The sequence below is a fragment of the Halichoeres trimaculatus genome, unplaced genomic scaffold (genome assembly GCF_033239565.1).
Source record: "Halichoeres trimaculatus isolate MK-OKI-2021-1 unplaced genomic scaffold, fHalTri1.1 fHalTri1_scaffold_4, whole genome shotgun sequence".
Taxonomy (NCBI): Eukaryota; Metazoa; Chordata; class Actinopteri; order Labriformes; family Labridae; genus Halichoeres; species Halichoeres trimaculatus.
In genome coordinates this window covers 21,519,362-21,534,738 of record NW_027437182.1, presented here as the reverse complement: position 1 = coordinate 21,534,738, position 15,377 = coordinate 21,519,362, and the positions used below count along the sequence as shown (strand labels likewise).

The 15,377-nt window shown below is 40.7% G+C and overlaps 1 protein-coding gene across 2 annotated transcripts in view; it reads left to right on the top strand.

Moving 5' to 3' along the window:
* The window catches only part of LOC141789678 (capping protein, Arp2/3 and myosin-I linker protein 3-like), a 61,853-nt gene that overhangs the window by 16,222 nt on the left and 30,254 nt on the right, over window positions 1-15,377 (top strand). For both annotated transcript variants that reach the window (XM_074669216.1, XM_074669215.1), the window contains exons 3-17: window positions 2,019-2,069; window positions 2,152-2,211; window positions 5,498-5,619; window positions 5,719-5,813; window positions 6,095-6,165; window positions 6,278-6,351; window positions 6,432-6,507; window positions 8,243-8,331; window positions 9,030-9,124; window positions 9,589-9,675; window positions 10,173-10,282; window positions 11,873-11,950; window positions 12,056-12,132; window positions 14,663-14,767; window positions 14,898-14,967. In XM_074669216.1, the coding sequence (XP_074525317.1) occupies window positions 2,019-2,069; window positions 2,152-2,211; window positions 5,498-5,619; window positions 5,719-5,813; window positions 6,095-6,165; window positions 6,278-6,351; window positions 6,432-6,507; window positions 8,243-8,331; window positions 9,030-9,124; window positions 9,589-9,675; window positions 10,173-10,282; window positions 11,873-11,950; window positions 12,056-12,132; window positions 14,663-14,767; window positions 14,898-14,967 (1,260 nt within the window). The remainder of the gene's footprint in view (window positions 1-2,018; window positions 2,070-2,151; window positions 2,212-5,497; window positions 5,620-5,718; window positions 5,814-6,094; window positions 6,166-6,277; window positions 6,352-6,431; window positions 6,508-8,242; window positions 8,332-9,029; window positions 9,125-9,588; window positions 9,676-10,172; window positions 10,283-11,872; window positions 11,951-12,055; window positions 12,133-14,662; window positions 14,768-14,897; window positions 14,968-15,377) is intronic.

The following is a 15,377-nucleotide window of genomic DNA, read 5'->3' as shown; positions in this document are numbered from 1 at the left end:
GATGGAACTCAACTTTTTTATCAAGCTTTTACTGTTGGGTCTTACAGTGCATGAAAGTAGTCCTTGTTGTGCGTGATTCTAGTCATAATGGAAACACCGGCAAGGCACAATTGTACTTTATAGAAATTTCAGAAATATCGCTTTTATTTTGCAAAAAGGTGTAATGGAAACACAGAGAGCGAGAAGGAGAGGATAAGCTACAAGCTTTACTGCTTATAAAGATGGCACATGTTCTGACCTGACACTGTATTCTTAACAATTCTTAAATTACCTTAGCCCATGAGTCATGTTCCTGCGAATCTTTTGGATTTTTCAAAAGTGTGTAAGTCCCAGTGGCTTAGTTGCGGTTGGCTTTACATTATTAGCGTCTTTAGCATCCCGGGTGTCCTCATGCTTTCAAAACTCTGTCGAAACAATGGTTATGTTCCAACTGACTGGTTAGGTTTAAAGTTTTGAAGCTGCTCCCTTTTCCTCCTCATGGAACTTTTCGGAATAAATGTGTTCTTCAGAAACTTTAAAGAAGTCCCACACAGTCCACTCCATGTTTTCTGTTTTGAAGGGTCTGTGTTGTAATGCATTTAGGGTGTGACGGAAAATCACGGTTACCACGTTTGCTAGTCCTTCTTTCGGCCTTTTTGACTTTATTTGTATTGTTTATGTGTAACATGTAAAAAAAAATACTGTGGATGCCAATTCAAGTCTGTAGCCTCCACAATATGACCGAGCTAACAAGTCTTTTCCGACATGAGGGGGAACTCTTAAATTTTCCCAGTCAGGAAGCGTTGTTTTTTTTATGCCGCTTGAACGCATCACTCACTGCAGGCCATTCATGTCTTACAGTGGGAGCGGGGCACCACTGCGCTGACAAAGATACACATGTTATCAGGGCTAGCTGCCGTAATATCGGACCAATAGGAATGACGTAATAATTTCCTGATATCATTCACCCCTAGTCTTTATAGTTAGTTGATGCCATACTTCAGGGAAGTCATAGGAGTATTTGATTACAGTGTATAAGCACGTGTGAAGTGAGCTAGGGGATATCTGAAAGAAGTTGGAAAACACTGGCCATCGACTTTTTCATCCCCCAATAGAAGAAATTGCTAAAGACAAAAGGTGCTGCTGATTGTGTTGGTGTTATTTAACGCTTTGAGTTATTTCTTAAACCTGGTTTACACATCTGGATAGACTCTATAGGTTGTTGTGGCTGACGCAGTACTCCTCCAAAACACATGATGGCAGTGCGATCCGTATGATCTACAGATTGTCTGTTTCTGGTCCCGTTGCTTTCATGGCAGGCTACTAGTGATGGCTTCTGAGAGAGAAAAGGGCAACTCAGGCTTAAGATCTAGGCTACGCCAGTGATTCCTGTGATTAACATTACATGTTAAATTAATAAGATTAAATTAAAATTTGATCAGTGAGATGTTTTGCTGTTATCATGGTAGGTAAGGATGCATACTTGGCCCCAATTAAATTAAAATCAATGAGAAAAAATTAAGCTAGTTATCGATGTATCTGTGGACCTGCTCACTGCAGACACACAGTTACACCATTGTGTAGTTATCTGAACAGGAAACAAAATACAACAGTTATATTTTCAAAACCTCTTGCTTTGAAGTTTCTTGCCCTTTGATGGTGATCTAGCAGCTCTCAATAATCAATGAACCTGTTCAATGAAAGCTCTATTTTTTCTTTTCCTTTTTTCACGTGTGTGGTCACGTGTTTGACCAATCAGAATCGGGTAATTAACACAGCTGGTTTATATAAATTTGATGCCATCTTGTGTTTGTGAGATTTCAACCTTACAGTGTGTTGTTTTTCTGTGTGTATTGCAGCACCTTGAAACTCTGAGAACTCAGCGTGATCAATATGATGTGAATTTATAGAAAATGCTACTCATTTCTCCCCTCGTCATTACCATGGAAACTCCTGAGACTGTTTTCCCCCTGCTGTGATTATGACAGCGCTCTGAACTTTAACGTCTCCATTTAATACGTTCTGCTGCTTTCCTTTAGGTCCTCACAACATGGCGCCTTTATTTACTGGCTCCAAAGATCCCGGCTAAGGTACGTTCAGCCTGCTGTCTTTTTGAGGATTTCTTTTCTTTTTTAAAAATCTTTATTCTGACAAACATTTCTGTTTTTACAGGTTGAATCTACCTTCAACTTCTTAGAGATTCGGGCTCTGAATTCTCATCCTGAGCACCACGTGAGTTTTAGTGTAACTGTGACCTCAGTGCACTCTGCTGAATGATTATTTAAAGGTTTCATATCACAGTAGTTACATCACCTCAACCTTCAAGGAATGACAAGAAGCATTCAAAGCGTTCATCAGAAGGGCTTCAGGGGCGCTCAGTGCTCATAATGACTGTATTCCTCTTCTGTTGACGTTCACTGCAACAAGATAAACTGCAGAGACGACGGTTTGAATATTATGGGTCTGGGAGGGGATCAGGGGAGGGAGGATTTCCCGCTGATGCTGCTGAAATTAGTTCTTAAAATTTCAGTTCCCCTGCAAGAAAATTCAGCAATTTTGCAAACAATGCAAAAGTGTCCCAAACCTGCATTCTTTTATTCTCCAGCTGAGGGCAACTTTACTCAATGCAAAACAGGTTAGACTGCTAAGATGTCTGTGAATTTTTTTTTTCTCCTTCTCAGCTGTTTTTTTGTCCCCAGTAAAAATTTCCCTGATGAATTTAAGGTCTCAGTATTTGTTTTCATCCCTTTTTATCGCTTTGATGTCATTCTATTGCTTTAGTGTTATTCAAAGTTAAATGTCCAGCAGGGGACGACTCCATTAGTAGTGAAGCAAAGATTGTACAGTTCCTATAGAGGGATTATTAGTCTATCAACAAAGTCAAATGTGCGCGCAACTTGGGTGCAGAAGCATTGTGGCATATAATGGTTTGTCAACTGACATGGAGGAGTTAGCCACCAAGAAATGCATTTTTTAACTAAATATCACTTTCATGGATGGTAATCAGCTCCCAGGTTTGTGAAATAGCTAGGGATGCACAATATTATCGGCACAATATCGGTATCGGCTGATAAAAGCTTAAAAACACGTTTATCGGTATCTGCAGATATGAAAATTTCTGCCGATAAGCACTGCCGATAAGGTGCTATTCAGTTAGGATTATTATTATTTTCCATCTAAAAAATAAGCTCCTTAAATAAAATGTAGCACTTCATTTATTTGCACTGCAGAGCTCTGTGTCTGTCACCAGGTTGTTACAGTAGCTCTAAAATAATCAAATGCAACTTGGTTATGTTTAAAAATGCATTGTACATTTAAAGTTCATGTGATCTAAAGAAATTATTTTTCTGTATTTCAATACTGAATGTCTTTAGTTTGAAAAAATAATACATTTCTTATTTATGGTAAAATCAAATGCTTTTTGTCTTGTTTTATGTGTGTTTCTTAAACAAATAAGACCGTCACAATAAGAGTAACATATAAATTCCAGTACAGGTTAGACTTAGCTTTCTTTACAGTGAAAAAAAACCAAACAAACTTGTGATTTTCGGTATCAGTATCGGCCAAAAGGGGTTTCGATATATCGGCATATCGGATATCGGCAAAAATCCAATATCGTGCATCCCTAGAAATAGCAGTGAGTGGATAGAAGAGATCTTCAAGTGGACAGAGATTAAGTGGACATGTTTTTAGCGGAGACAGACAGCGCATTTAATTATTTACCCGCAGACGTTACTGGTGTTTCGGTGAAAAGTGTGACCCTGTGAACTTGTGACTCTTGGCCGTTAATCACATAGACAGTACAAAACATGGAGGTAGCCTCTGCAACGTCACCCATCTGTTCCTGAAACCGTGAAATGAAGCCAAACCGCAAAGCCAAACCGAGTTTTTCTTTGGGTAGCTGCAGGGCACCAGCCAGTCACATGACCTGAGCTGTGCCTCTGATTCGGCAATCAAACGATCCTAATAACTTCTGAACCACAGAAATAAAAAAAATTCACCCCCCGTACCACGTGTTCTGATGGTGAAATCAGCGTTTTAGACCAAGGCGATTTTTTGAACCAGGCCATAAATATACTTTTTAATGCCGTAAAAATCTGTTTTTAAGGCTGGGTGTGTACATGACTTCCGGTCTTTCTGCAGCCAGCCTCAGGCAGATTCTCAATGAACAGCGACTTATAGCACTTCTGCATAGGCTTCATTTTTACTTACTGGGTGTTGCCCCTTGGTTAATCACGGATACTGCTTGCTGAGAGTCACCAGTTAGCATGGTCGCTACTAACTCCAAAACACCGGTTGCTCTGTGACAGTCAAAACTTGATAGACATTGTCTCTGTTGTATAGTATTGTTTCTAAAAACTGACCACAGACCAACTGTATATTTCATGCTGATAACAGGTGGAATTTGGCGTTTAAAAACCGCTAACTTGTCTGAAGGAATGGAGCTAAATGCTGCTTCTGCGGTCAAGATGTTTGCGCATCTTTATGATGACGCAGACTGATAATCCCTCTATAAGAAAAAATTCCTTGTCTCATCTGATTTATTGACCAATTTACTGTTTGTAAACAGTTATGGGTCTACATGCATTTCGGCTACAGAAGCGCTGAAGAGTAGGACTGGTTAATAGCTTGATAATATACTGTAGTTTCACTTTGAACAAAATCATAATCACAGCCCAAAACCAAATTCTTCATTAAATACACAAAGTAAAAAGAGGATTCAAAATAGCAGCAGTCAAGATTATTTCTTTGTGGTCAGACCTGGTTAGCTGATGTTTGCTAAAGAAGACTCATCTAATAACACAATTGCAGACCTCATTGGTGTTACAGTGTAAAGTGCGACCCTGTTAACTGGTGACTGTCAGCTGACAATCGCTGACACATTTGACTGAGAGTCAACAATTAGCACAGTCACTCTTTACTCCACAACTCCTCAGCTCAGTAACTGTCAGAACTTGATAGAAGTTTACTCCATGGTACAGTATCATTTCTGACAACTGACCACAGAACAACCAGACATTTTTATCCTGCTTACAGCTTTGATTTAGTGTTTAAAGAACGGTAACTTGTCTGAAAGGATGGGGATAAACGCCGCTCCGGTTGCCTAAATGCACGCATATTTTTTATGATGTTGACTGTAATTTAATCTGTTCCCTCAGTTCAATTTCTGTAATGAGTTATGGTCTCAGTCTCCTTCAAGTCTTTGTTTCAAGTCTTCTTCAGAACAGCATGGTGTTCAGTTAGTAAATAATGGTCTTATTTAAAGTCATACAGACCATAAAGCAGGCAAGGAATTAAGGCGATGCTACATGTGATTAACTTGCCTTCACAGTTTTGAGCAAAGCTTGTCCACAATTAATTGACTTGGTGCGTCATTTGGAATCCAAATATGCAGAAAGCTCTAAATCCTATCAGGATTTAACACTGTCAAAACCCTATTGCTGATCTTATTTATCCATGTATAATATTAATGATGTGAAAACTGTTGTCTCAAGATACTGTTTTTTTATCCTGTCAGGTCATCATTGACACCGACAAATCCGGCTACTCACTGCGCTTTGAGTCCCGGGAACACCTCAACAACGTGGTCAGCCATATTAACTTTGCTCTGTCCCGAATCTTCAACAACTCTATATTTGCGTAAGTGCCACCTTCTGGCTAAAAATATCAGGATCCATCAGGTGTACGTGTCAGGAGATAAACGGTGTCTTACAGTGTCTGTGCTGCTTCTGTTTCCAGCCCCTCCATCTGTCACTCAGACAGCGACCTTTCTGACGGCAGCAGGAAGTACTCGCCCAGCTCAGAGACATCCGTGGAGACACAGAGAGCTTGTGGTAAAAGACATGCTATCATCAAACACGCACGCACTCAGACACATACACACACACTCATGCAGAAAGGGGCACATGCACAGTATTGGCAGCCTCTTGAGGAAGTTGGCTCACACACTCGGCACAAATGCTCTCCCAGATGTTCTTTTTAAAGTCTCTGTCAGAAAAATAAAAGATTGATCATTTGAACAAATGTTCCTGTTTGCATTTTTCTGTCTCGTTCCCGCTGAAGGAAGCAGCTGCTCACATAATCTCATTGTTTTTGTCTCTCTCGTTTCTCTCAGGAGGATTCTCAGAGACGTACTCGGCTCTGTGCGACTATAATGGCATCAGCTGCAAAGAGGAGGTGCAGTGGGTAAGAGCTGAGTGAGTGTGTCTCTGAGTGTGAGTGTTACTTACAGCTCTGTGTACAAAATGAGGGGCTCATATTCTGCGGCAGAGAGGCTCATGGGTGATGTTGCTCCTAGGATGTGGACACCATCTATCACTCCCAGGACAGCCGGGAGTTTAACCTGCTGGACTTCAGCCACCTGGAGAGCAGGTGAGTGGACGAGCAGCGGTCACACTCCGCCTTCTCCTGTCTGTTTCCCTCTTTTTTACCTCTGTGTTTACCTCTTTCAGGGATTTGGCCGTGATTGTCGCATCGATGGCGTACAACACCTGGTTCACTAAACTCTACTGCAAAGACCTGCGCATAGTGAGTACACACACTTTGGTTTATCTTGTTGAATGAAGCCTTAAGCAGCAGCACAGACAAAGAGCCTGATTCATAAAGGATTTTGCAGCTTCTGCAGCCACTGAACTTAAATGAAACAAAAATTCAGTCGTATAACTCAAAAAGCGCCCACAGAGGAGGCTCACAAACTGTGCTGCAGCCAGTATGCATTAATCTGAGGTATATTTTCCCCCTTCTACCCAAATGAGCCTCCCTAATTAAGGGCTGTGATTCACAAACACCAACAACTTCAACCATGTGCACACTCATAGCTATTAAACACCCTTAAGCACTCTTGCTAGCCGGCACCAGAATAACTGGATGCTATAATAGTATTTTTAAAACTGTTGGCCAGAAATGCAGATCAAATATTACAGTGTTATCTGGGAAAGCTGCTAATGCTGGCTTATGGTAGCAAAATAGCTTTCCAATCTGAATCTTGTATCACCTCTGTAGCAACTGAACTAAAAAAACTGAATGAGAGTCCAAATTGTTTTCTGAATGTGGCCAGTCAAAAGCTCCAACAGGATGAGAGCTCACAGAGCAACTCTGAGCAGCAGAGAGTGGAGATGCTGACAGCTCATCAACACAGACAGACTCTAAGAAGAGCGAACTGCAAAGACCTGCAGAGCCAGTGGCGTGCACAAGAGGGTGCAATGGGGGCCATTGCAATAACTCGTCTCCCAGTTGTTAAAATAAAGTCCTTTTTAGGGAGCCAAAATGTGCCAAAGTGCTGTCTCAGGAGCCAAAATGTGCCAAAGTGTATTCTTGGGAGCCAAATTGTACTTTAAAGTGCACTCTTGAGAGCCAAAATGTGCCAAAGTGCTCTATTGGGAGCCAAAATATGCAAATGTGCTTTCTGGGAGCCAAAATTGGCTAAAGTGCTCTCTGGGTCCAAAATGTGCAAAAGTGCACTCTTGGGAGCCAAATTGTACGTTAACGTGCACTCTTGGGAGCCAAAATGTAATCAGGTGCCCTCTTGAGAGCCAAAATGTGCATTTAGGTGTTCTCTTGAGAGCCAAAATGTGCCAAAGTGCTCTATTGGGAGCCAAAATATGCAAATGTGCTTTCTGGGAGCCAAAATTGGCTAAAGTGCTCTCTGGGTCCAAAATGTGCAAAAGTGCACTCTTGGGAGCCAAATTGTACGTTAACGTGCACTCTTGGGAGCCAAAATGTAATCAGGTGCCCTCTTGAGAGCCAAAATGTGCATTTAGGTGTTCTCTTGGGAGCCAAAATGAGCCAAAGTGCTCTCTTGGGAGCCAAAATTGCTCACCAGGCCAAAATGTGCCAAAGTGCACTCTTGGGAGCCAAAGTGTGCTTCAGTGCTCTCTGGGAGCCAAAATATGCTTAAGTGCTCTCTGGGAGCCAAAATGTGCCAAAGTGCTCTCTTGGGAGCCAAAATGTACTTAAGTGCTCTGTTGGGCTCAAAAATTAAGTAAAGAAGTGACCATTTGGGAGCCAAAAAGGGAGCTAACGTACCCTTTTGGTTTCCAGAATGTGCATTTTTATGCCCTCTACAGTGGTGAGAAACTGCTGTATGAACCTTTTTTCCTTTTTTGCCCCTTAAAAATGTCTTTTTATGCTAGTCTGCAGAGCCATTTGTGTGTTTGTTTACATCTCATTAGCTCAACATGCTTTGTAATTGTTGTACCATTAATGGTTGTGTATGTTGTTATTCTTTTGTGAATCAGTCCCTTATTTTTATTCTTTCTCTCAGGGGTCAGAGGTCACAGAACAGGTCCTGCACACTATCAGCAAATCATCCAGCCTGGAGGAGATCACACTGGAGAACGCAGGGTTAAAATCGTGAGTTTTTACATCTCTCCAGCCTTTTTCCTGTTTACTGATCATACTTTAGATCTTCATTAAACTCGGCTGCTTCACATGAAGATCGCTTTACTGGTGACAAGGAGCTACAAAAGAACTGTAACACTTCATCCAAGAATCCTTACGTTTCAAATGCCAGAAAAAGATTTTAAAGAGAAGGTGTTGTGCATTTTAAGGCTTACACTGTCCTTCCGATACCCTTGTAGTGGCTTTACATGATTCCTCTGTTGCAGCATCTGTCTGAAAAGTTTTGTGCAGCTGCTGTGTCTATAAGGCTTCCTGCTACTCAGTCCTCCTTCCCTCTGATTGGCCAGCCCTCTGGAGGCTTGTGGGTGGCAGAGCTATGGGCAGACCTTGGGTTTTAAGGACAGTTTAAGAACCAGTTGGGAGATCCATGTGCGATGACCTCATTATTTTAGGGAGTGTCTTGATGACCTTGTGCTATTTTTAGAACAGAGCATTTTGATCAGTTTTCAGACAGATTCAGGGATTTTTACAACAAATGAATATGTAGAGGTTTGAAAATGTACACATGTTAAGAATGAACATAGTATTATGACTTTATGTCCATGTTTAAAATATGGGAAAGCTGAATACCCCCTCTTTAAAGGTAACACATTAGAGTTCTCACACACACTGCCCTCACCCACCAGTCTAACTGTGGACTCACTCCACAGAGATTTCCCTCAGAAGATGTCTGCTGCTCTGTCAGAGAATCCAGCTTCTGTCATCCATTCGCTCAACCTGGCTCACAACTCACTGGACAACCAAGGTATCTTCAAACATCACCTTTAACTGCTTCATTAAAATACTGATGTATGACACTGATTAAAGGTTATTACGCCTTAGAACAGTGAAACAAGTTTGATAACTGAGGTTAAAGAAAAGGAAGAAGCCTTCGGAATACAGTCACAGAAAATAAAACACCAGGTTGGTGTTTCTCTCTTGTTGCACCTTTAATTCATTCAGTTCCAAAATTATGTTTTAAAAAATTAGCAGTGAAGTTGAAAAGTGTGAAAATCTATCTTTAATGAAGCTCAAATCCAAGCAAATTTTCATCTGCTCCTTGAATTCCCTCATTTTCAGTCTCACCTAGTGCCTCAGGATCAACACAAGATAAAGAGTATTAACTGCAGAAGTAAAGGTTGAGACACACAGGAAATGAAACGTCTAAAAGGAGCAGGTGAATGAAATGACTTTAAGGACGTAACCCTGTTTCTGTCGTCTGTGCTGCAGGTGTTTCCAACCTCATCCAGCAGGTGTGTCGCCTCAGCAAAGGGCTCCGTCTCCTCAACCTCTCCAAGACCTCGCTCACTTCCAAAGGTTTGAAAGCTCCCTCCTTTTAACGGGATGCAAAGCTGAGAGAGTGTGACCACAGTCTGCAGGAGAGACTTCAGGTACAGGAAGTTTAAAAGCAGCCTGAGCAGCCGGTGTGATTCAGCAGCTGGTGGAGCAGCTCTCAGTGTTTGTGTCAGATTATGGGTCAGGGAATAGATGATTCTCCCTCCTGAGGAGCCGTGTTTCATGTTTGGCCCCGCTACGACTCTGTATTGACTCAGTGTGTGATGTGCTGTGCAGCGCCGCAGGCAGCCGGCCTCCTGTCTCCTCTGCGAACACCCAGAGGAGAATTTAAATATTACATCCAAGCAGCAGATCCTCAGCTCTGTTTCCATTACAGCCTCTCATTCTGCTGCAGATGTGTATGAATAATGTAAAGACACAAAATGTTTAGAGAGTGTTCTCTGGATCTTAATATTGTACACCCCTCCTGTCTCCTCTTGTCTCTCCCTCTTTCCCTTTTATCTCTCTGTCTCACTCAGGACTGGTGTCTCTCTCTCAGGCTCTGTGCTCCAGTGATGAGTACTCAAACTCTCTGCTGCACCTGGACCTGAGCAAAAACCCTGGAGTCCTCTCAGGAGAGGACGCTTCGGTCAGAAAACAGCCCTGAACAGCTCACACAGCTCCATTTATTACGTTTCATTGTTTTCAGGGGGAACTCAGGGCATTTTATGAGGACACAATGCATCACATTTTAAAGAGCTAGGACAATATTTCAGGGACTAAAAGATTAATTCTAGTTGAGTTGAGTGACTTGTTTTTAATATATTTTAGGGGCTAAATTGGTTGTGATATATTTCTGAGTCAAAATTACTTTTCAAAACATATTTTGGGCCTAAATGTATTCATCAGTGTTTTTTTTTGGTGCTACAAGGTGTATTTTGATATTTTGGGGTGGGGTTAATTCACTCACTTCAAAGTTTTTAAGTCTTCCATTTTTACATGAGAGGCTGAGTCATGTATCTCGATGCCTTCAGGGTATAAAATACTGTTTAGGGCTGAGTTCCTGTTTTTCAGGCATGCTTTTGGTCATTTTTTTTCATCATATTTAAAGTTTAGTGACCTTCTGACAGACTTCTTTGGGAGGCTCTTTGGCTTATTTTAACATATTTTTGTTGGCAAGTTCTTTTTTCTTTTACATTGTAAGTGCTGAGTAACTTACTTTACATTGTTAAAGGACTCAAATTTTTACTATACATCATTCCTTTAATGTAGTTAGGGGCTAATCTTTTTTAATGCTTTCAATGGGCTAAGCTGAAACATATTTTGCTTGAATTCCTTTTTTTTAACATCATCTTTAAGATGAAATGACTTTTCAAGCTTTTTTTTTTACATAAAAAGAAGCTAAACATTTTTTTTAAACTTCTGTGGGATTTTTAGTTTGATTGACATCATGACCTCATTTTTGGAGTGTGATGTATTTTTATGTATTTTGGGTGATTAAGTTCTTTTTCAAATGTATGACTGGAGCGAATTTATGTTTATTTTTTCATTTTAAACATTTTTGGGCACCAAGTTACAAATTTGTACATTTTTTATGGTTGAATAACACGTTTTAAATAATTTTTCACATATCTGTTGTATGCTGAATAATGTTTCCCACTGTGTTAAAGGGTAGAAAAACTTAATTGATATTTTGGGACTCATTTAATCATGTTTTTTTTTATCTCTCTTGATTCCTTTTTAAATTGGTCTTTTTTAATTTGAACACATTTTTAAGACAAAGTTTTATTTTTAAACAAGGTGTTTTTTGTTTTCAGGTTTGTTGGGCGCTAAATGACCTACTTTGACATATTGTGAGGCATTAATACTTGCTCAGTTACATTTTGAAAAAGGTTTATAGACTCTCTAACTTACTAAAAATCAAATTTGGGGCTAAATTAGTTTTATCTTTCTATATACTTGAGTGGCAGATTGACATTTTAACCCTCTCAGCTCCTTTTCAATGTACTGTTTTGTGCAAGTTTAACATAACATATCTTGGGGGCTACAACACTGCCCTTTAACTGTAGATCAACTCCTGTTTGACATACGTTGATTTAATTGTTGGTTAATTTTTTTTGCATCACTTGAAGTTAAAACTTGTTAGAAAAAGAAAATAGGACCCATGTTGTTAAAACGAATAGGATTCTCTTTGATTGTGTTGTGGTCTTTCTCTCTTGGTCTTGTCTCCTGTTTGCAGAACTTGTATTTGTTCCTGTCTCAGCCAAACTGCCTGGTTCATTTGGACCTGTCGGGCACAGACTGTTGTGTGGACTCTGTGAGTGTTAAACAAGCCAACACCATCAAATGTTTTGTGTTGCGCTCAAACCAAATGCCTTTCTCTCTGCTCAGATTAACCTTCTCCGCCCTGTGTCTCACGCAGCTATTTGGGGCTCTTCTGAGGGGGTGTTGCGCTGATCTTTCCTTTCTGAATCTTTCCAAAAATTCCTTCTCCCACAGGTTAGTCATAACTTTAAGATTACCAGCACATTAAAGACAGCAGCACGTCCAAATCTGTGGAAACAGCATCCTCATTTCACCTTAGAGACCCCACACCACCCCTCTTTCTCCTCTCCTTTCATTTCCTCATGACCTCCATCTTTGGCTTAATGGGAGCTGAGAAATGAGCTTAGTGGGAATCTTTGTGTTTCCTCTCTGTGGGTGTGTCTACTGCCGTTTAAAACCAGAACTCAGTCTGCATAGATAAGACTCATGAATATTTAAGCAGAGTTATCTTCCATTTGACCCGACACGCTCCCCTCCTCTTCCTCCAGAGCGCTGTTCACTCTGCTTTTTATTCTCTGCTCATATTTACCCAGCGTATCAACATTATGTGTGGCCAATCTCATCCCACTCTCCTCTGTAACCTATCCTCTCTTTCTCTGATGCTTCCTTTAGATCTCAGAATATAAACGGCATACACATCCTACATCAACAACAAAAAAAAAAAACACTCACTGAAAGCCTCGTTTTGCTTCAAATCTTTGTTTGAAGGTTGGCTGGGAAAAGAGAGCAGCATGAACACAAACTGTACAAGCAAACAAACAAACAAATGGAGCCAGTTACAGCTTGTGCATTTTGCTAACAGAAATACTGCAGAGGACAGTACTTTTTAAAGCTACGCAAGGATGCTTACCACCCAAACAATCAGTGGCAACTCAGTTGATTTCACTAATTTATTTGATATAATCTGAATAACCATAAAGTATTCATAAAAATTGCCACAGTGCTTTCTAACATGTATGGAAAAAGTCAGTGGTCCCAAAATGGGACCATGAGGGACACCTTCCGATACAGTTAGCAAAGACATTCAGGCCATGTCCACATGTAGCCGGGTATTTGGGAAACTGCATATATTTTTATATGTTCAGGCCTGTCGTCCACATGAAACTGCAGTTTTACATCATTGAAAATGATGCTTTCTGAAACTCCGGCCAAGGTAAAGATTTTGGGAAACTCTGGTTTTGTGTAGACGCAGGTAGACTGAGTTTTCAGTTCACAAACGCCATAGCTGAATGACAGGGCTCATTGTGATTGGGTGGCACGGGTTTTGTGTTGGAAAAACGCTGAACATTATGGGTTTTTGAGATGCACTCACCGATGGAGTTGCCCGCTGCGTGTGGATGAAAGTATTTTAAAAACGTATGGAGGGGTGCTTGTTTTTGAAAATATCCTGCTGCATGTGGACATGGCCTCAGTCTCAATGATATAACAGGAATGCTAAACCAGCCAACAGCTTATTTTTTTTATTCTTTTCCACTTCGACACAGTAAATCATGGTTTAGCCCTGTGAAATACTAATTGCCCGTTCAGGGTGTACCCTGCCTTCCGCCCAAAGACAGATGGGATAAGCCCCAGCCCCAAAGACTCTGAAAGGAAAAAGCAGTTTATATAACAAGTCAGAGGCTATGTTATATATTGTGTAGTGTCTGTGATGTCACCCATTTGGTTCTGATATGGAGTTTTGAAGCCTGTAGTTGGCGATATTGAAGAAGCTATACATAACCTAGCTGAGTTTAAGTAAGCATGAGGCAGAAAGGCCATGGGTTGCCGCTTGGGTTTAACCATACCCCAAGAGGCCAGTTAAGGTTAAACCCTGAGGTCAGCATTGTGAGTCAGTAAGTTTTATATTACATTTAAAGATTTTTTTTCTGCACATTTGTTTGGGTAATGAATCTCACAGTGTTCAACAACCAAACAAATATGCAAAGTTCACAGTCCAAATGAGTTTAACTTCCAACATAGTGCAACACTGCGAGCAGTCTTTGAAGAAAAAGAGTAGAGTTGAGACCTCATTACCATAGGATTAAAAAAGATGTCTAACGCTGAACTACTCTGCAAAAACTCAAAACTAAGCAAGGTTTTCTGTCTTACTTCTGAGAAAAATTAATTGACTTTAATGTCAGCATATTCACTTATATAAGGAAATTAAGAGGAAAAAAAACTAAGACCTGCTGTTCTTTAAATTAATAAGAACTCTGCCTTTGTTATCTACAATAAGTCAATATTAATGTCCAAGTTCAGGATACAGAACAAGCAATTCTTCTCCTCATTGGCAGATCGTTTTAGTCATTAAAAGCAGTTTAAACTGGATTTTAGCCAGTAATGTCATACAAAGAGACACTTATCTAATTATCAACATATTTTATTCATCTTAAATTAAAGTCCTTAAAACCTGCCTCTGTAAATATGTCTTAGACAATAACAAAGAGCCAGCATATTAAAATACTGATGAACTCCTGCTGTTATTAAACTTGTTTCAGACTCGGCTTTCTGGTACTTGCGCTGCTGTTTTAATGAATGTGGGTCAAAGGTTTGAGTTAAACTCCTGAGCTGCGTATAACTGACAAATTCTTAATTTGACAAAGCAAATTTGTTTTGCAGATTAGTCCAAGAACCTCTGCTCTCTTTCATCTTTTATGTGCGTGTGTGTGTGTGTGTGTGTGTGTGTGTGTGTGTGTGTGTGTGTGTGTGTGTGTGTGTGTGGTAGGAAAGTGAAGGACACGCTGCCGCTGTTCCGTCAGTTCTTCAGCTCGGCCTTCAGCCTCACTTATGTCAGCCTGGCCTCTATGAAGCTGCCCCCTGATGTTCTGAGGTGCTCACCATGTCGACTGTTATTAGCATCGCAATCTGCCCTCTTTCATCCTCTCTCCTCTCCAATGAGAGCAGATTTAAAGCATATGGATACACTTGTTCGCTCACTTTTGTTCTGTGTGTCGCCACAGGGCTCTGCTGACAGGGCTAACCTCCAACCCTCACATCAACGACCTGCACCTGGACATCAGCAGCTGTGAGGTAACCATTCATCTCTACATCAGCAACAGAGGCTCCAGTTAAAGGGATAGTCCTTTCATTTTTACGTCATACACACCATTTGGGACTGTCCTATGCTGCATTTACACCAACCTTGTGTCCCATCAGCTACAGAACAATGTGCCTCTAGAGGTGACAGTGAACCTCACCGGGGTACTGGTGTAGTCAGCCACACTGCATCGGTACCTTTCTCTTTCTGGATTTTCACATTCGGCTCAGAGATCTGAGATCAAAGACAGAATTCTGTCTTTGATCTCAGAGTTCTAGAACTCCTGCTGTTGCTCTCCATACAGACTGTTCTTCCTGCTGACACCTGATTGGTCGATACTCCCCACTTTCCACACTTGAATCTAGCCTTCATTAAAAGTGGAATCTGGGTTTTCACACTTACA